The sequence below is a fragment of the Mesoplodon mirus genome (genome assembly GCF_964341445.2).
Source record: "Mesoplodon mirus genome assembly, chromosome: 18".
In the NCBI taxonomy this organism is placed as follows: domain Eukaryota; kingdom Metazoa; phylum Chordata; class Mammalia; order Artiodactyla; family Ziphiidae; genus Mesoplodon; species Mesoplodon mirus.
The window spans coordinates 49,368,456-49,385,318 of NC_138994.1; the positions used below are offsets into that span (position 1 = coordinate 49,368,456).

The 16,863-nt window shown below is 49.0% G+C and overlaps 2 protein-coding genes across 6 annotated transcripts in view; one reads left to right on the plus strand and one right to left on the minus strand.

The window, feature by feature from the left end:
• Positions 1-1,202: 1,202 nt before the first annotated feature.
• On the minus strand, positions 1,203-13,877 carry CYB5D2 (cytochrome b5 domain containing 2). 2 transcript variants are annotated; one of them, XM_082603122.1, is made up of 4 exons: positions 13,487-13,877; positions 7,618-7,758; positions 3,315-3,501; positions 1,203-2,816 (listed from the first exon to the last, which is right to left on the minus strand). In XM_082603122.1, exons 1-4 carry the CDS (start codon positions 13,740-13,742, stop codon positions 2,600-2,602), a joined length of 801 nt encoding a protein of 266 aa, XP_082459248.1. In that variant the 5' UTR covers positions 13,743-13,877; the 3' UTR covers positions 1,203-2,599. The 2 variants fall into 2 exon arrangements, with proteins under 2 accessions (XP_082459248.1, XP_082459249.1); XM_082603123.1 differs by having other exon boundaries at positions 13,441-13,668.
• A 312-nt stretch (positions 13,878-14,189) lies between these two features.
• Positions 14,190-16,863, plus strand: part of ZZEF1 (zinc finger ZZ-type and EF-hand domain containing 1) — a 114,994-nt gene continuing 112,320 nt past the window's right edge. For all 4 annotated transcript variants that reach the window (XM_082603120.1, XM_082603121.1, XM_082603118.1 and 1 more), the window contains exon 1: positions 14,190-14,658. In XM_082603120.1, coding sequence (XP_082459246.1) covers positions 14,305-14,658 — 354 coding nt within the window. In that variant the 5' untranslated portion in view covers positions 14,190-14,304. The remainder of the gene's footprint in view (positions 14,659-16,863) is intronic.

Genomic DNA, 16,863 nt, shown 5'->3' on the forward strand with positions numbered 1-16,863 from the left:
GGCTAAGAGGAGACGGACCCTAGGAGGGCCTCGTGTGCCGCTGAAGAGTTAGCACCTGATCCTTACAGATAAGGGAGCCACTGAAGAGGTTTAAACGGAGAATGGCGTGAACATCACGGGGATGGCTTGGCAGCGTGGAGGATGGGCTGGAGGGGGTGCAGTTAGATCAGGTGAGAAAGGAAGGCCTCAACCAGAGGAGTACTGAACAGGTAAGGGGATGGGATTGCCAGGACCTGGAGACTGGTCAGGAGGAGGGGCTCAGGAGGGAAGGGGCTGGGTCTGATGGCCAGGATTCTTACTTGGTGTGACTGGGTGCTTTAAGATGGCAATGGTGGAACCATCCAGGGACACTGGAAGAATCACCAGGGAGATGAAGACAAACTGCCAGAACTGTGGAGTCTGCGGTGCCTACAGAAATGGTCGGGAAAGCCGCCTGGACTAGATGGCAGACTTGGCAGCTGACGCAGGAGAGACAGGAGCTGGTGGGAAGGCGTGTGGAGGAGAGGCTTTCCAGGAGGCTGGAAGGGACCCCCGAGGGAGATAAGGGAAATGGGGGAAAAGCCAAGGGAGGCTTTCGTGAGGGCCCTCAAATGGGACAGGTCCAGGTAGGTAATAATTGAATGTGGCCATGGGTTTGCCAGTACAGAATTTATCCTGCTGTGGCGCAGGGAAGGGCGAAGCTGGGCGACTGTGTTGCAGGCAGACGGGGGCTGACGAGAAAAGACTGAGTACATGCAGCGTTCTCCAGAGCTTCGCTGGGGCGGGAAGTAGGGACAGGAAGGAGATACGGGGCCTCAGAAGAATGGGGCAGGAGGGAAGGGAAGTGAGCTGTTTTTTTTTTTTTTTCTTTTTTTTTATACAGTATTGGAAACATTGTTACTTTTTTTTAATTTTTTTTTTTAATTTTAGATGTTGGGGGTAGGAGTTTATTAATTAATTTGTTTATTTTTGGCTATGTTGGGTCTTCGTTTCTGTGTGAGGGCTTTCTCTAGTTGTGGCAAGCGGGGGCCACTCTTCATCGTGGTGCGCGGGCCTCTCCTGCTGCGGAGCACAGGCTCCAGATGCGCAGGCTCAGTAGTTGTGGCTCACGGGCCCAGCCGCTCCGCGGCATGTGGGATCCTCCCAGACCAGGGCTCGAACCCGTGTCCCCTGCATTAGCAGGCAGACTCTCAACCACTGCGCCACCAGGGAAGCCCGGAAGTGAGCTGTTGAATGCAGACTTAGAGGGAAGAGCCAGGAGGCAGGAAGAGGTTAAAGGTACCGGAAAGGCAGGTGAGGAAGATCCTGGATGGCAAAAGGAGCCAAGAGCAGGAGTCAGGTGTGCAGAGCAGCTGTGGCCAAAGTGCAGCGAGCCACGCCAGTTCAGGGCAGGCAGCTTCCGATTTCTAGTCCGTGAATCTGGAAAGCTATTAAGTGAGATTAAAGATAAAGGAGAGGAAAAAAGACCAAGGGAGGACAGAGAATGTTTAGATTAACAGCTGAGGGGATTGGGAGAAGTTGAGGTGAAAGCGCAGATGGGGAGACCGTGAACCAGATTCGCTCCAGATTCGTTTCCTTACCTGTAAGGTAGGAACTCTTTGCCCCCATGAGCTTAACTAGAATCCAGGAGGTAACGGGTATGAACTTGGTCCAGTGTGGGAGATTACAGATGACCTTGGACACACCACCCACTGTTGAGGCTGTTTGTATTGGCATTTGCAGCCTTGCCCAAACTGATGTTGCTCTAGCCAGTGTCCGTGTTAGAGCTGTGAAACTACCTTTTGCTCAAAATGTAGACTTCTCCCTTTGAAAACACACCACCCCTAATTTTAAGTGTTTAAAAGAGAAACAATATCTTTGCTTTAAATTGTTGCGCTGTTCAGAGTCATCTGGATTTGCTGCATCCCTATAAGCAAAAACTTTTCCATTTCCAGAATTAGCCTATCCTGTTTTATTGTCACCTCTCACTATATTGGTCCAGCTCGGATTAACTCAATGTGGCTTTTGGTTGTATTGATAAATTCAAGTTTGCCTAAGGGCAGAGGTCTTACTTTTAAGAAAGGTTGTAAAAGTCAGGGCTCACATTAGCAAGCGGGGAGCGGGAACAGGGTTGTGTTGACACTGTTAGTTCGTATGGCTTTTCTGGATGTCTCTGCTTGTTTCTGAGTTGTAAGGGAATGATGTAGCCCCCGATGTCCTGACCAGGGTGGGAGTTACAAGCAGGGCCCAGGCCGGCAGCTGATCTGGGCAGCCTGGGAGTCCGTGGGAAGGAAGCTGTTGGAGCTCAGAGCCCTTCTGCATGTCTGTCCAGTTAGCTTTGAGTTGGTCCAATTTGTGCCCATTAATACCTGCGAACTCCAAAGGATGATGGTGAGGAGATCTAGGGGAATAGTGGCACAAACAGGCCAACCAGTACTAGGCAGGTTGCCAAGCGCTGGCCTCAGTCACCAAAATGGTGAGCCCATGGGGAGGGGCATGAGTCCTGTCTGCAGAGCATGGCCCAGTCCTTCCAGGCCCTCTTGTTTCATGTAGGAGCCATCCGAGGGCACAGGAGTCAAGGGCCCATTAGGGAAAGGCAGGTGAGGGTTCCCTGTGGGTTATGGACATACAGGGTACCGGCTCAGAGGGGGACATAGCATGTGATGGCTAGGGGTGGGCAGCCTGTGTATTCCTCCAAGTTGGGGTGGTCCAAGTCCCCACGATTTCTGTGCGTAGGGTTGTCCGGCATCTGGTCACTCGGGGGGCCAGTTGTTCTCACACACACGCAGTGGGGCTCCTTGGCACCTGGCTTAAACAGCTTCCTGGGGACGCCAATCCAGTCTCTGCTCACACCTCCACTAAGGAGAGAAGGAAAGAGGGCTGCTTAAAGCATGAAGTCGTGAGTTTCTCTGGGAAGGGAGGAGAGGGAGCAGTGAGCCAGGCCTTGTGAAAAGGAGAAGCCATTTCACTTGCCGCCTAGGTGTTTTCCCAAGGCGGTAGTCGGCAGTGTTCACCCGAACCTTCTTGCTCTCCCCTGAGGTCCTCCAGGTTCCCCTCCGAGGGCAGAGCCCGTCGTCCTTTCACTGCTGCTCTGGCCCCTGCCCTCTGCCTTCCTAGGAGGCAGCGCCACTTCCCTGCCCTGGTGGCAACACCTGTGAAAGGCTTTCCCCCACTGGCCTCTGAGCGTCTGAAAAGCAGCGCCTGGCTTGAGAATCGCTATCCCAGAGCACACGTATTTTGACAAAGTTCCCTTGGGTTAACAGTCAATTTATGGCCTCACTGAACAACACAGATGTGGTGACCTAGAAGGTGGATTTGGGGGAGAGGCGGGAGGAGCAGAAGGGAAGCCCGTTTACCTCCTCTGGGAGCACCAGAACCGGCTGCCCCGGGTTGAGCTCCACTCAGCATTGCATGGTGGAAACTTCTGCTTCTCTTTCAGTTCCTGTTTATTTGCCTCCAAGCCTTCGGTGATCATGGCTTCTGCCTGGGTCAGTTCTGGAGTAGGTAGCCCATCCTCTCTGTAGAACCTTCCTGTCACCCTCCCTGTGGTGACAGGAAAGCTGACATCAGAGTAGCCGTGGGAGGGGGGGCAGGAACAGAGGCTTAGCTCCTGCAGAAGTCCTAGTAAAGCCGAGTCCCCAGGGCTTCCGCCTTCCACAGTAGCCTGCTGGCTGCTGATTTATTAAGAACTGGTTGGAGGGACTTGTGTTGCCTTCTGTCCCGAGGTCTCTCAACATCTTACACGACTCTGGGTAGACGCCTCCCTGTTCTAGATGTAGAGTCCTCCTGCACGGAAATGAGAAAATCTTTCCCCTTCCGGACATCGGTTCCCTGAGAGTGGAACCACATGTCACTCGTTTTTCAATGTTCCACTGTGCTCGAGGTACATAGTAGGTGTTCAAGAAATGCTTAATGAATGAATGGCTTATTGCATAACATTTTTGTGGCTCACTTCTTCCCCACATTGAATTATTTTGTCTTATATGGATATGAATAAGTCATTTACTGAGTGTTCACTCAGCATCAGGAGCTGTGCTAGCACCTTACCAGTATTTTGTAATCCTCCTAACACCCGTTTGAGAGAGAAATCAGTACTCCCGTGGTCCTAGGAGAGAGACTGGGAGACTGACTAGCTGGGAAGTCTCTGAAGCTAGTAAGTGGGTCTGGCCCTGAGCTCATGCTCTCCCCTCCACCATTCTTTTCTGGCTCAGTCCTTCAGTGGACAAACTGAGTGGCAACTGGTTTTAGTTTAAAATCCCTGTCAGAATTTGTAAGGTCTAAGCTATGGCAGTGGTCAGCAAGTAGTCAGTGAGCCTGTAGGGCCAGAGCCAAGAAGGGATCAGTTCTTAGATGCAGGAACTTTCATCTCTGAGTCCTGAAGTGCAAGTGGCTTTCACAGCAGTCCCTGTCACAGGGCAAGAGAAGCAGCAGAAAGCACTTCTAGAAGGTTTGCTCAAGTAGGAGGAGGTATCCGTACATACCTGCCCCTGCTGTGTCTGTCCAATCTTCTCAGTCCCTGAGAACTGAGATTCCAGGGTACGTTCATGTACCCAAGATTCAGTTCATCTTCTCAAGTTCCAACTCCCTATCCTGACCTTTCCAATTCTATTCTTATCACTTCGTTTTTTCGGCCACTCCATGTGGCTCGCGGGATCTTAGTTCCCCAACCAGGGGTTGAGCCCAGGCCCCCTGCAGTGGAAGCGCAGAGTCCTAACCAGGGGACCGCCAGGGAAGTCCCTATTCTTATCACTTCTGCCTGTGTTCCCTGGCTTAGGAGCCTTGGATCTCTGACTCCTCCTTCACATCTATATGTACACTTCCCTTTGTTCACGTCCAAACCATGAGCGAATCATGTCGGTCCAACCTTTAAAAAACACCCTGATTCTGCCCATTCCTTTCCATTTCCACTGCTACCACCCTAATCCAGATGATGGATTATGACAGTGGCCTCCCAGTGGTCTCTGCTTCAGCTCATTCCTTCCCACAGTTCTTTCTCTACAGAGTAGCTGGGGTGACCTTTTAAAAACGTAAACCACACCTCCATGCCTGGTTTATACCCTCCTATGGCTTCTTAATACATATGGATAAAACAAACTTCTTACCAAAGGCCTCCAAGACAACCATCTGACTTGTGTTTGCTTCTTCAGCCTCCTCTTAAGCTGTCCCCTCCCTCACTGTAGGCTCCCTGACCATGCTTCGCTGCTCCCTACCTCGCGCACCCTGTTCCCTCAGCCTGAAATACTCTCTTCTCAGATCTCAGGATGGCTGGCTCCTTCTAACCTTCCAGGTCTCAGCTTAATTTTCATTTCCTCCAAGAGGCCTCCCCTGACCGTCTGCTCTAAAGGTGTCACACACATGCCCAAACATGCATCACATTAGTTTTAGTTTATTCACAGTCCTATCTGGAATTGTCTAGTCAGTTTACTCGTTTATGATATTGCTCTCCCCACCAGTGAGGCCCCCGCACTCAAAGCAGCTTAGTTCAGAGCATTCATTTTGAACGCTTGTTAGAATAAATGAAGGGGTCAGGGCCCAAGTCCCAGGCCTGCAGTCTATGAGTTGGCCTGGCACCGCACTTTCTCCTATAGAGGGTCTCTGTATGCATGGTGACAAGCCTGTCCTGGTGGGTTTTAGACATGAGGCCCAAAGAGAGGACAGCAGTAGTAGAGGCAACAGAGAAAAAGGCAGAAGCTGTGTTGTGAGAATGGCGGTCACCATTGGCCGGGTCTCCAGAACACAAAAATGGCATCTCGTTTCCCCTCGAGGCCTGGCCATGTGGCTGCCAAGATGGCTTCCTGCTGTCGTCCTTCAGTGTGCACCGTGTAATAAGCCTTCATCTTCTGACGCTCTGTCCTGAGGGTTTCTGGTGCCCTGAAAGAACCTAACACTGCCCTCCCCTACAGAATGAGCTAACAGGACAGGAACTGCATTCAGCTCATCTGTGGTCCCCATGAGGACCAGAACCACAGCATATCCACAGCAGATGCTCGAATATATCCTGACTTTAACTACAGTCCTTCGGAGGCATTTCTGACCACGTGCCCCTCACTCCCCTGCACGTTAACACTGTTCAGACAAGACGAGTTCACTCATCTTACCAAACACATCAGTGTGCTCCTCGCTATCAGTGTGATGTGTTTGGTCTGGCATCCTTTGCTGACACACAGGACTCCGCTTTTCTTCTCTTTATTAACACAGTCATGTTTCAGCTTTGGTTTGGCAACTTTATGGGGAAGAGGGAGAACCAAGCCTTCTGAAGGCCAGACGGATCGAGGTCAGTTCCTTCCGTGGCAAACAGAGTTGTGATCTGAGGAGTGGCCTGGTGCAGACCGGGTGAAAACAAAGGTTGGGGTGACAGGGGCCAGCAGTGGTGGGTGTGGAAGAGGGGGCACTGGAAACAACTTCAGATTCATGACAAAAGCCTCGGCCAGTGGATGTGGAGGGAACAGAGGAGTCGGTGGAAATGCCAGTGAAAGGTTCTCAGCAAAGGTAACCCAGGGAGCAGTGGCAGAAGCAGACACGCAGGGGCGTTAGGGGCAGAGAAAGAACTTCCACTTTAGACCTGTTCCAGTGGAAGTGACACTGACGCTCCTCAGGAAATTAGCCGTGTCTAAGTGGGCTCCAGTGAGAGGTCAGGGCAGCAGTAGATGGAGAAAAGGGGCCCAACCATCCCAGCTGTCAGTGTTGGTGAAGCAATCTATTGTTCAGTGTCTAACATTTCTTTAGGACACCGCTGGGTATCGTCTCATTTAGGTAGCAGGTGCGGCGCTCCACACAACTGGCTTGAACAAGGGTTTGATGAGCATGACTTCCACCTGGGAGGCAATTCGTTGAGGATGGGCACAGGTTGATGTCTGTCTCCTTCAGGGACGAAGTAAAAGGATATTTGTCAAAACCACTTGCAAACAGGCTTTGAGCCTCCCTGACTGTGTCTGAAGCCAGACGCCTGGAACACGGCGAGATGGGGAAGCTGCCCTCCTGGGCGGGTCACTCAAGAGTGGCGCAGGCTGTGGGGCAGCAGAGGCCAAAGCCAGTGGTCGGGCAGTCCTCTCCCAGGAGCGAGAGCGAGGGAAACAGGGACCTCCCCGGCAGGCCCGTGGTTAGGACTCCGCGCCTTCACTGCCAAGGGCCTGGGTTGGATCCCTGGTCAGGGAACTGAGATCCCACAAGCTGCGGCACGGCCAAAAAAAAAAAAAAAAAAGGTGACGGAAACAAGCACCCCAGCCATTTCCTTCTGGGACATACCGCCACACTGACAGCCAGAGTTTAAGGTGAAAATTCCATGGGCATTTTTCAGATTTTAACCTTGAGTCCAATCCCCAAAGAATTCTAGCCCCTTAAAAAAACTGCAAGACAAACAAAACAAAACAAAAAAACAACTGCAAGGGCCTCCCTGGTGGCGCAGTGGTTGGGAGTCCGCCTGCCGATGCAGGGGATACGGGTTCGTGCCCCGGTCCGGGAGGATCCCACATGCCGCGGAGCGGCTGGGCCCGTGAGCCATGGCCGCTGGGCCTGCGCGTCCGGAGCCTGTGCTCCGCGACGGGAGAGGCCACAACAGTGAGAGGCCCGCATACCGCAAAAAAAAAAAAAAAAAGAAAAAAAAAAACAACTGCAAGACAACTAAATGAAATCTATGGAAATGACCTGTGGAATACTTACCGATGAATTCATAATTCTTCTCATAGAATGAAAGCCAACTTTGGAGTGTCAGCATCTCAGAAAATGACAGGTCAGATACATCATCCACAAGGCCTCCTTCAGAGTAGTCCCCGGTCACAAACGCTCTGGATGCGTCTCGGCCTGCAGGGGAGATGTTTCCAGTAGATTAACTTATAAATCACCAACACTGTAGCAACTCAAGGATCTGTTTTCTGAGCAACATCTCCCAAAAACCCTCACTCCCCAGCCCCCAGCAAAGCTGATCCCTCCTCCCCCTCGGTGACAGACGCTCCTGGATCTTAGACACACTTTCTGGCACGCATCCTGTTCTTTCATTGACTTTCAGCAACATTTCGCATGGTGGACCCTGTCCCTTGGCTTCTGTGACGCTATACTCTTGGTGTTCCTCCTACCCCTCTAGCTCATGTTCTCCCAGCCTCAGCAGTTCTTGTTCACCTCCTTTGCTCCATCCACACCCTCCACTTGACAATCTCATCCACTCCCGTGATTTCAAGTACCACCTCTCTGCCGAAGATGCCAGATTTGTATGTTTAGCTCAGACTTCTCTTGAGCTCCAGACCTGTATATCCAGTTGTCTGCTCAGCGTGCCTTAGATGACTTTCAGACGTCACAAGTTCAAAATGTCCATGCTGCACCCCCAGCCCCTGGAAACCTGCCTCTATTCTAGTACTCCCTGCCTCGGTTAATAACCAGTTGCTCAGTCCAGAAATGTAGTCCTTGACTCCTCCTTCATCCCTCACATCCAATCAGTCCCCAAGTCCTATAATTTCTTCCTAGATATCAGTCTGCCTGGCCCCATCTACTACTAAGCAAGCCCGGGCTGCCGTCATCTCTCACCTGAACTACCAGAGTAACCTGCTAGGTCTCCCTGCATTCATTTGGTCCCCCGCTCATCTATTTTCCATACAACACTTAGACTGATATTTTAAATAAGTTGATCATCTCATTCTCTTGCTTCAGAATCCTCAGGCTTCCTTTTGCCCTATGACAAGGTACATATTCCTTAACAGGCCATTCAAGGCTCTGCACCAGCCACCGCCAACCTCACCTTGCCACTGTACTCCCTTCCTCACTCTCCTCCTCCCCCACTAGGCTAAGGCCTCTAGTAACACCAGTATGTTCTTTTAACACTCATCACAAAAATAACTGATTAATTGCTTATGTGATAACTATTTAACGTCTGTCATTTCTACTAGTCTGCAAGTTTTATCAGGGAAAAGAACACACCAAGCTTAAATATCAGTTCCCCAGTGTCTGGTAGTGCCTGATCTTTAGTATATTCTCAATAAATACATGACTGAATGAAACCCATACATTTATATTTAATTGATTTTCAATAAGGGTGCCGATTCAATGAGGGAAAGAATAGTCTTTACAACAAATGGTGCTGGGACAACTGAATAGCCACATGCAAAAGAATGAAATTGGACCCCTACCATATATAAAATTGACTCAATAAATCAATGACCTGAATATATGAGCTAAAAATATAAAACTCTTAGGAGAAAACATAGGTGTAAGTCTGTGACCTAGGATTAGGCAATGGTTTCTTAGCTAGGACACCAAAAGCACAAGCCACCAGAGGGAAAATAAATAGGATTTGGTCAGAAATTTTAAATTTTGTGCATTAAAGGACACTATCAAGAAAGTGAAGCCCTGAAACCATAAAACACCCAAGAGAAAACATAGGCAGCATGCTCTTTTTTTTTTTTTTTTTTTTTTGGCCGTGCTGTTTGTGGGATCTTAGTTCCCCAACCAGGGATCGAGCCTGGGCCCTCGGCAGTGAAACTGCAGAGTTCTAACTACTGGACTGCCAGGGAATTCCTGGCAGTATGCTCTTTGACATTGGTCTTGGCAATATTTTGGGGAATGTCTCCTCAGGCAAGAAAACAAAAGCAAAAGTAAACAAGTGAAACTACGTCAAACTTAAAAGCTTTTGCACAGCAAAGGAAACTATCAACAAAACGAAAAGGCAAGGGAATTCCCTGGCGGTCCCGTGGTTAGGACTCCGTGCTTCCACTGCAGGGGGCCAGGGTTTGATCTCTGGTTGGGGAACTAAGATCCTGCAAGCTTCGAGGTGCAGCCAAAATAAACAAACAAAACCCGAAAAGGCAGCCTACTGAATGGGAGAAGATATTTGCAAACGATACATCTGATAAAGGGTTACTATCTAAAATATACAAAGAACTCATACAACTCAACATCAACAGAACAAAACAAAACAGGGACTTCCCTGGTGGCATAGTGGTTAAGAGTCCGCCTGATAATGCAGGGGACACGGGTTCGAGCTCTGGTCCGGGAAGATCCCACACGCCGCGGGGCAACTAAGTCCGTGTGCCACAACTACTGAAGCCCACGTGCCTAGAGCCTGTGCTCCACAACAAGGAAAGCCACCGCAATGAGAAGCCCACGCACTGCAACGAAGAGTAGCCCTTGCTCTCTGCAACTAGAGAAAGCCCGTGCACAGTAACAAAGACCCAACGCAGCCAAAAATTTAAAATAAATAAATTAAAAAACAAACAAAAAAAACCCCAAGCAACCTGATTAAAAAATGGCAGAGGACCTGAATAGACATTTTTTTCCAAAGAAGCTATACAAATGGCCAACAGACAAGTGAAAAGATGCTCAGCATCACTAATCATTAGAGGAATGCAAATCAAAACCACAATGAGATATCACCTCACACCTGTAGGAATGGATATTATCAAAAAGACAACAAATAACAAGTGCTGGTGATAATGTGGAGAAAAAGGAGCCTTGTACACTGTTGGTGGGAATGTAAATTGGGGAGCTACTATGGAAAACACTATGGAGTTTCTTCAAAAAAATTAAAAATAGAACTACCATATGATCCAGCAATTCCGCTCCTGGGTATTTATCCAAAGAAAACAAAAACACAAATTCAAAAAGAAATATGCACCCCTATGTTCACTGCAGCATTGTTTACAATAGCCAGTACATGGAAGCAACTTAAGTGTCCATAGATGGATAAATGGATATACACATATACAGTGGAATATTAGCCATAAAAGCGAATGAAATCTTACCATTTGCGACAACATGGATGGACCTATAGGGTATCATGCTAAGTGAAGTAAGAGAAAGACAAATACCATATAATTTCACTTATATGTGGAATCAAAAAAAAAAACATAACAAAACAGAAATAGACTCACAGAGAACAAACTTGTGGTTGCCCACAGGGAAGGAGGCAGGAGGTTGAATGAAATAGGTGAGGGAGATTACGAGGTACAAACTTTCAGTTATAAATAAGTATGGGGATACAGCATAGGGCACAGAGCCAATAATACTGTAATAACTTTGTACAGTGACAGATGGTCACTAGACTTATCATGATCATTTTGTAATATATAAAAATATCGAATCACTATGGTGTACACCTGAAAGTAACCTAATATTGTGAGTCATTTATACTTCAAAAAGAAGTGAAAAGAACCTGCAGAATGGGAGGAAATATTTGCAAATTATATATCTGATAAGAGTCTAAGTGTCCAGAATATATGAAGAACTCATATATACAACTCAACAATAAAAAGACAACTCAATTTAAAAATGGACAAGGGATTTGAATAGACATTTCTCCAAGGAAGATATACAAATGGTCAACAAGCAGATGAAAATATGCTCAACATCATTAGTTATCAGTGAGATGCAAATAACCAAAATCACAATGAAATACCACTTCAAACCCATTAAAATGGCTATAATCAAAAAAAAAAAAAGTAACAAGTTTGCTGAGAATATGAAGAAACTGGAACTCTAATACATCGATGATGGGCATGTAGGTTGGTGCAGCCACTTTAGGAAATAAGGGGCAGTTTCTCAGAAAGTTAAACATAAGTTACCATATGACCCAGCAGTTCCACTCCTAGGTATATACACAAGAGAACTGAAAACACATGTCCACAACAAAACTTGTACGTAATGTTCATAGCAGCATTATTCATAATAAGCAAAAAGTGGAAACAACCCAAATATCCAAGAAATAATGAATAGATCAACAAAGTGTGGTATATCTATACAATGGAATATTATTTGGCCATAAAAAGGAATGGAGTCTTGACATGCTGATACATCATGAATGAACTTTGAAAACATTATGCTAAGTGAATGAAGCCAGACACAAAAGGCCATATGCATGACTCCATTTACATGAAATGCCCGGAAGAGGCAAATCTTTTGAGACAGAAAGTAGATACTGGTTGCCAGGGGCTAAGTAGTCAGAGGGGTTGGGGAATGACTCCTAACAGATATGGGGTTTCTTTTGGGGGTGATAAAAATGCTCTGGAACGAGATAATAGTGATACTTACACAACTTTCTATGTTAAAAACTACTTGTACTCTTTAAAAGGGTGGATTTTATACCATCTGAATATCTTTAAAAAAAATAAAAATATTGACTGACTGAGCGACTAAGTGAACATACCTGCTTCCCTACTAGAGTGCATAGGTGTTGGGGAGCAATGTTATAATCTCTGATTCCTCAGCACGTGGTACAGGGCCAGCTACGTGGCACAGGGCCAGCTACGTGGCAGTGGTCAGTAAATGGATGGTGAATAAATACCGGGCACAAAGGAACTCAGTCAACAGTAGAGCACACTGCAAAAGAAAAATCACTCCAGAAATGGAGCGTTTTCTGCTCACACTTGTGCATACAGCCACAATGGCTGCATCAGAGTGCGGCAGGAGAGTGCACCAAAGTGTCCTCACCTGGCAGGTAAGTAAAACACTTGATTCCAGTTCCAGCTCTGCTTCTAACTCACTGTGTAGCCCTGGGTAAGTCCCTTCCCCTTCTGGACTGTTTGAGGAGCTCAGCAACACCAACTGAACTTAATTCCTTCTCTGTCAATGCTTCTATTTCTTAAAAGTTCTCCCTAAAGACAGGGAAGTGACTTGTATTTAAGTACCAGAGGCAGCTTCCCAGTTCTCCTGAAATAATGACAAGTGGGAAATGCTTATTTCATATCAGCTTAGTCACTGACTGTAGGCTTGCTCGTCATTTTCTTTTTCTTTTTTAATCTAGGAGATGGTCATTCTTCTGGGCTGGTAAGACGACATCTCTAAAAGTAATAGGCTGGTGCTCCTCGTTCAAGTCCTGTCAGGACTTAGTTGTGAGGGCTTTAGGCAAATCACATCCTCCAATCCCCCAAGATACAAAATAGGGAGGACAGAATAATCCTCATTTGACAAATGTTCTTTGAGGCCTAACGTGCCAGCTTTGTTCTAAGTACTGAAGGACTGTCAATGGGGCCAGACTCCTTCCCTGTGCTCTAACCTGATAAACTTTTTTAAGGAAGGCAGACAAATGCATTTGTACTAGAAGCAAGAACGACTCAAACCAAATGTACTACTTTTAGGGGAAACCTGGAGTGGGGGGAAAGGAAGATCGCTTCCGATTGGGGCACATCGAAGAAATGGTTGGAATCATTTCCAACCATTTGGGGAACACTTGAGGCCGGGGACAGGGCGTCACTCATCTCTGGATCCTGAGAGCCACGCAGTGTGGCACAAAGCAGGTACTGGGGGCTTCTGCTGGCGGGTAAAAAGTAACTAGTAAGAAGCAAGAGATGTGTTTCTCCAGCCTAACTCAGGAAGAGCGGTGGGGAAAGACAGGGAAAGCAAAGGCTGCCAACAGTTGCCCATAGTCCTGCCCGAGTCAAAACAGACCAGAAGGATGATGCAGCTGAGCCCGGTCCCCACGCTGGTCTGACGAATGTGGGGCGGAAAAGAGGAAATGAATAAACGAATGAATAAGTGAATGAATGAAGCGCAGGCGCCTACCGGCCCACGTCGTAGCAGGAAAAGGCGTGAACCGCCCCGCTAATACCTGCGAAGCCGCTATAGTGGGCCCCAGGTTCGTAGTGCCTCCGACCAGAGGACACATCGTAGACGCGTCCGAGCAAGGCCAAGTAGAGGCCCGGGTCCCCAGGGCGGCCGCGATAGCGGGCCAGCTCCTCGGGTATGAAAAGGCGAAAGTCAGCGCGGGGACTCCACCAGCCCATCAGCCGTGCGGCCATCGCCGCCGCCGCCGCCGCCGCCGCGGCCAGGCCCAGCCAGAGCCCACGCCTGCTGAGCCTCAGCATTTAGACAGCCGCACCGCCTCGACCCCTCCGAGATTGCTGCCTCTCTGTCCACAACTAAGATGGCGGAGAACCGGCCGCGACGTCACCGGCGCGACGCGCGCTCTCCTGTGTCCTCCTGTCACCAAGGGGACAACGGAGGACTGAAAAGGGAAAGTCTGGCGAAAAGTTCACTCCCTGGCTCCAACTCTTTCTCGTAGTTTTCCAGCATAGCTAGCGACTGTGGAGGGACACCGAGAAAGTGAGCACTGGGAAGCCTTCCTGACCGGCAGATTATCTGCCCCCAACAAAGATGGCAAAGGAGGCCGCGGGATGACGTAGACGTAATGACAGACGCGCCGTCTTGGAAATCAGGCTGCCCTAGCTAGGTGTCTCACGACAGCTGGTGGAGTCCGCTTGACGGCGCCTTTGCGACATCAATCCTCGCTTGTCGGCGAGGAAGCCGGAAGCCGCAGCCGCCGCCGTCTCTTCCCCGTCCCCGCCCGCCGGGTGCCGTCGGAGGTTGACAGGTCGTGGCGGGGAGGCGGCGGCGGCGGCAGAGCCGGGTGCCCGAGACGGAGACCTCATGGGGAACGCTCCGAGTCACAGCAGTGAAGACGAAGCGGCAGCCGCCGGGGGCGAGGGCTGGGGTCCGCACCAGGACTGGGCCAAGGACTCGGGGACGACCCCCGGCCCGGGCCCCGCGGCCCCGGCGCTACCTCCCGCCGCAGCGCTACTGGAGCCGGCCCGACTGCGAGAGGCGGCGGCTGCGCTGCGGCCCGCGCCGCCCTGCGAGTCTCTGGTGTCCAGGCACCACGGCGCGCTGTTGCGCTGGCTGGAAGAGCGGCTGGGCCGCGGCGAAGAGTCCGTCACCCTGGAGCAGTTCGGGGAGCTGCTGGAGGCTCGTGGCGCCGGCTTCTCGGGCGAGCGGTTCGAGGAGGTCAGGGCTGACTGGCCACTGTGGGGCGGGGGCAGGGCGGTCGTCCCCAAGGGCGTGAAGAGGTGGGCGGTGGTTTTGGAGAGGCTGGGCAGGAACCCATAGGGTGTACAGGTTCCCAGAATAGGAGCATGAGTGTGCCTTGACTCACAGTGGGCGCTTCCAGCCTGTTCACTTCGGGAGACGACTGTGAATCTCTTTAACCTTTATTAGAGGTGTGGAAATCCTGCACTAGGCCGTTCTTGCTCGGAAGTACTGGACAAGTGTATATGTCTTTGCATGTTGCTGTAGTATAGACCTTTGTGCTGTTGCCTGACGCTGCATCAACTGCCCTCTGGAGCTTCCTTATCACGCTCCAGAATGGTTTAAGGGAGATGTGCTCTAGGGATCAAGGGAGTGGCCATGAAAACCATTCTGTTTTATTGGCCAGTGGGTTTTTGCAGAGCCCCTTCTGAATCCAGTGTGTGGGCCTGACGAATGTGGGAGGAGAATAACACATATTGGAAATTTTCACATTCTGAAAGCCATTCTCATCACGCAGAAACTAGCTTTTCTAAAACACACATTTGTTTTACAATTTTGAAAAGTCATATTTTCGACTCATTTAAACCTACCTAGAACCTAAAATTGACAGGCAAATACCAGGTTTCCTGTCACTACTTGTAATTGTATATAATAGTTTTGGGCATAGTCACCAACATTGTTTCTGTTAAGTGATTAACTGCAAATTGATATGGCAACAAAATATTTTCCTTGAAAGGGATCTTAGAAATTAGCTGTACCACATTCTTCATTTTAGAGTTAAGAAAAGAACTGGGGCTTCCCTGGTGGCGTAGTGGTTGAGAGTCTGCCTGCCGATGCAGGGGACACGGGTTCGTGCCCCGGTCCGGGAAGATCCCACATGCCACGGAGCGGCTAGGCCCGTGAGCCATGGCCACTGAGCCTGCGCGTCCGGAGCCTGTGCTCCGCAATGGGAGAGGCCACAACAGTGAGAAACCCGCGTACCGAAAAAAAAAAAAAAAAAAAAAATACCTGTAAAGAATCCCGACTTTTGAAAATGTTGGTCATATAACTTAGTGAAGTGTCTCCATTTTTTTAAATTCCAGGAGCATGCATAATACTTTCCACTCTATCTTTCTGTTTTGTTTTTTGGCCACGCTGCGTGGCTTGTGAGATCTTATTTCCCTGAGCAGGGATCAAACCTGGGCCCCCTGCAGTGGAAGTGTGGAGTCCTAGTTACTGGACTGCCAGGGAATTCCCAATACTTCCCACTCTAGTCCTAGGTGTATGAAGAGAAAATGAAGCAGTGTCAGAAAGAGCTGTGCAGATCTCTTGAAGGAGTTAGCACATTTCAAAATTGTCCAAAAGAGAATGGAGAGAAACAGTGTTTACATTGTGAGAGTGTCTGACAGGAACAGAGCTACGGGAGTCCCGTAATGTAAGGCCAGAAGGCCTGGAGGTGTGGTCCAGAATTCACTCAAGGGCTATGACGTTATCCATTCATTCACTGAGCAAATATTTGTTGGGCATATGCTGAGTGCTCAGCACTTGGATGACAGTGGACAAAGCAGATAACTTGTTCTTAAAGAGTATCTAGTACTGAAAATGATGCACATTAACCCAGCAGTTATAGGTGTGGTATTATCCAAGGGAAAGCATAGTGAAAAAATAGGAGTATTTTACCTCATCCAGGGTGTCAAGGAAGACTTACCTGAGAAAGTTAACTTTTCAGCTCTGATCTGAAGGCTGAAAGCAGACAAGGAACAGAGGCGTTAGCAGTGTTTCAGGCAGAGGGAGTCGAATACACAAGTCCCAAGTCCAGAGAACAGAGAATCAGAAAGAATGGTAGGATGTGTTATGGTTACAGAACTGCTTCAAGACAGAAAATCCAGTGCATCAGTGCTTTAAATGATAAAGAAGCTTTTTATGTAAAGGTCCACTTAGGCAGTCCAGGATTGATATGGCAGCTTCACAATTATCAGGGACCTGACTCTGTCCATCTTCTTGTGCTGTCATCCTCCACAGTCACCTTCCACTTAATGACCCAAATGGCTCTGTTGCTGTTGCTTTGCACAACCAGCAGGAGAGGGAAGAGGAAGGAGAGGGCCACAAACCCTTTTGGCCAAACCCAGTTACATGGCTAACACTTAACTGCAAGGGAGGCTGGGAAAGATCCTTATTCCATGGCCGTATATTCAGCTAAGAATC

Coding starts and splice junctions, on each gene's coding strand:
- CYB5D2 (XM_082603122.1), bottom strand. CDS start 13,742: ATGCTGAGGCTCAGCAGGCGTGGGCTCTGGCTGGGCCTGGCCGCGGCG. Junction 7,759..13,486: donor CCACTATAGCGGCTTCGCAG/GTATTAGCGGGG, acceptor TCTCCCCTGCAG/GCCGAGACGCATCCAGAGCG. Junction 3,502..7,617: donor GAAGAATTATGAATTCATCG/GTAAGTATTCCA, acceptor CTGTCACCACAG/GGAGGGTGACAGGAAGGTTC.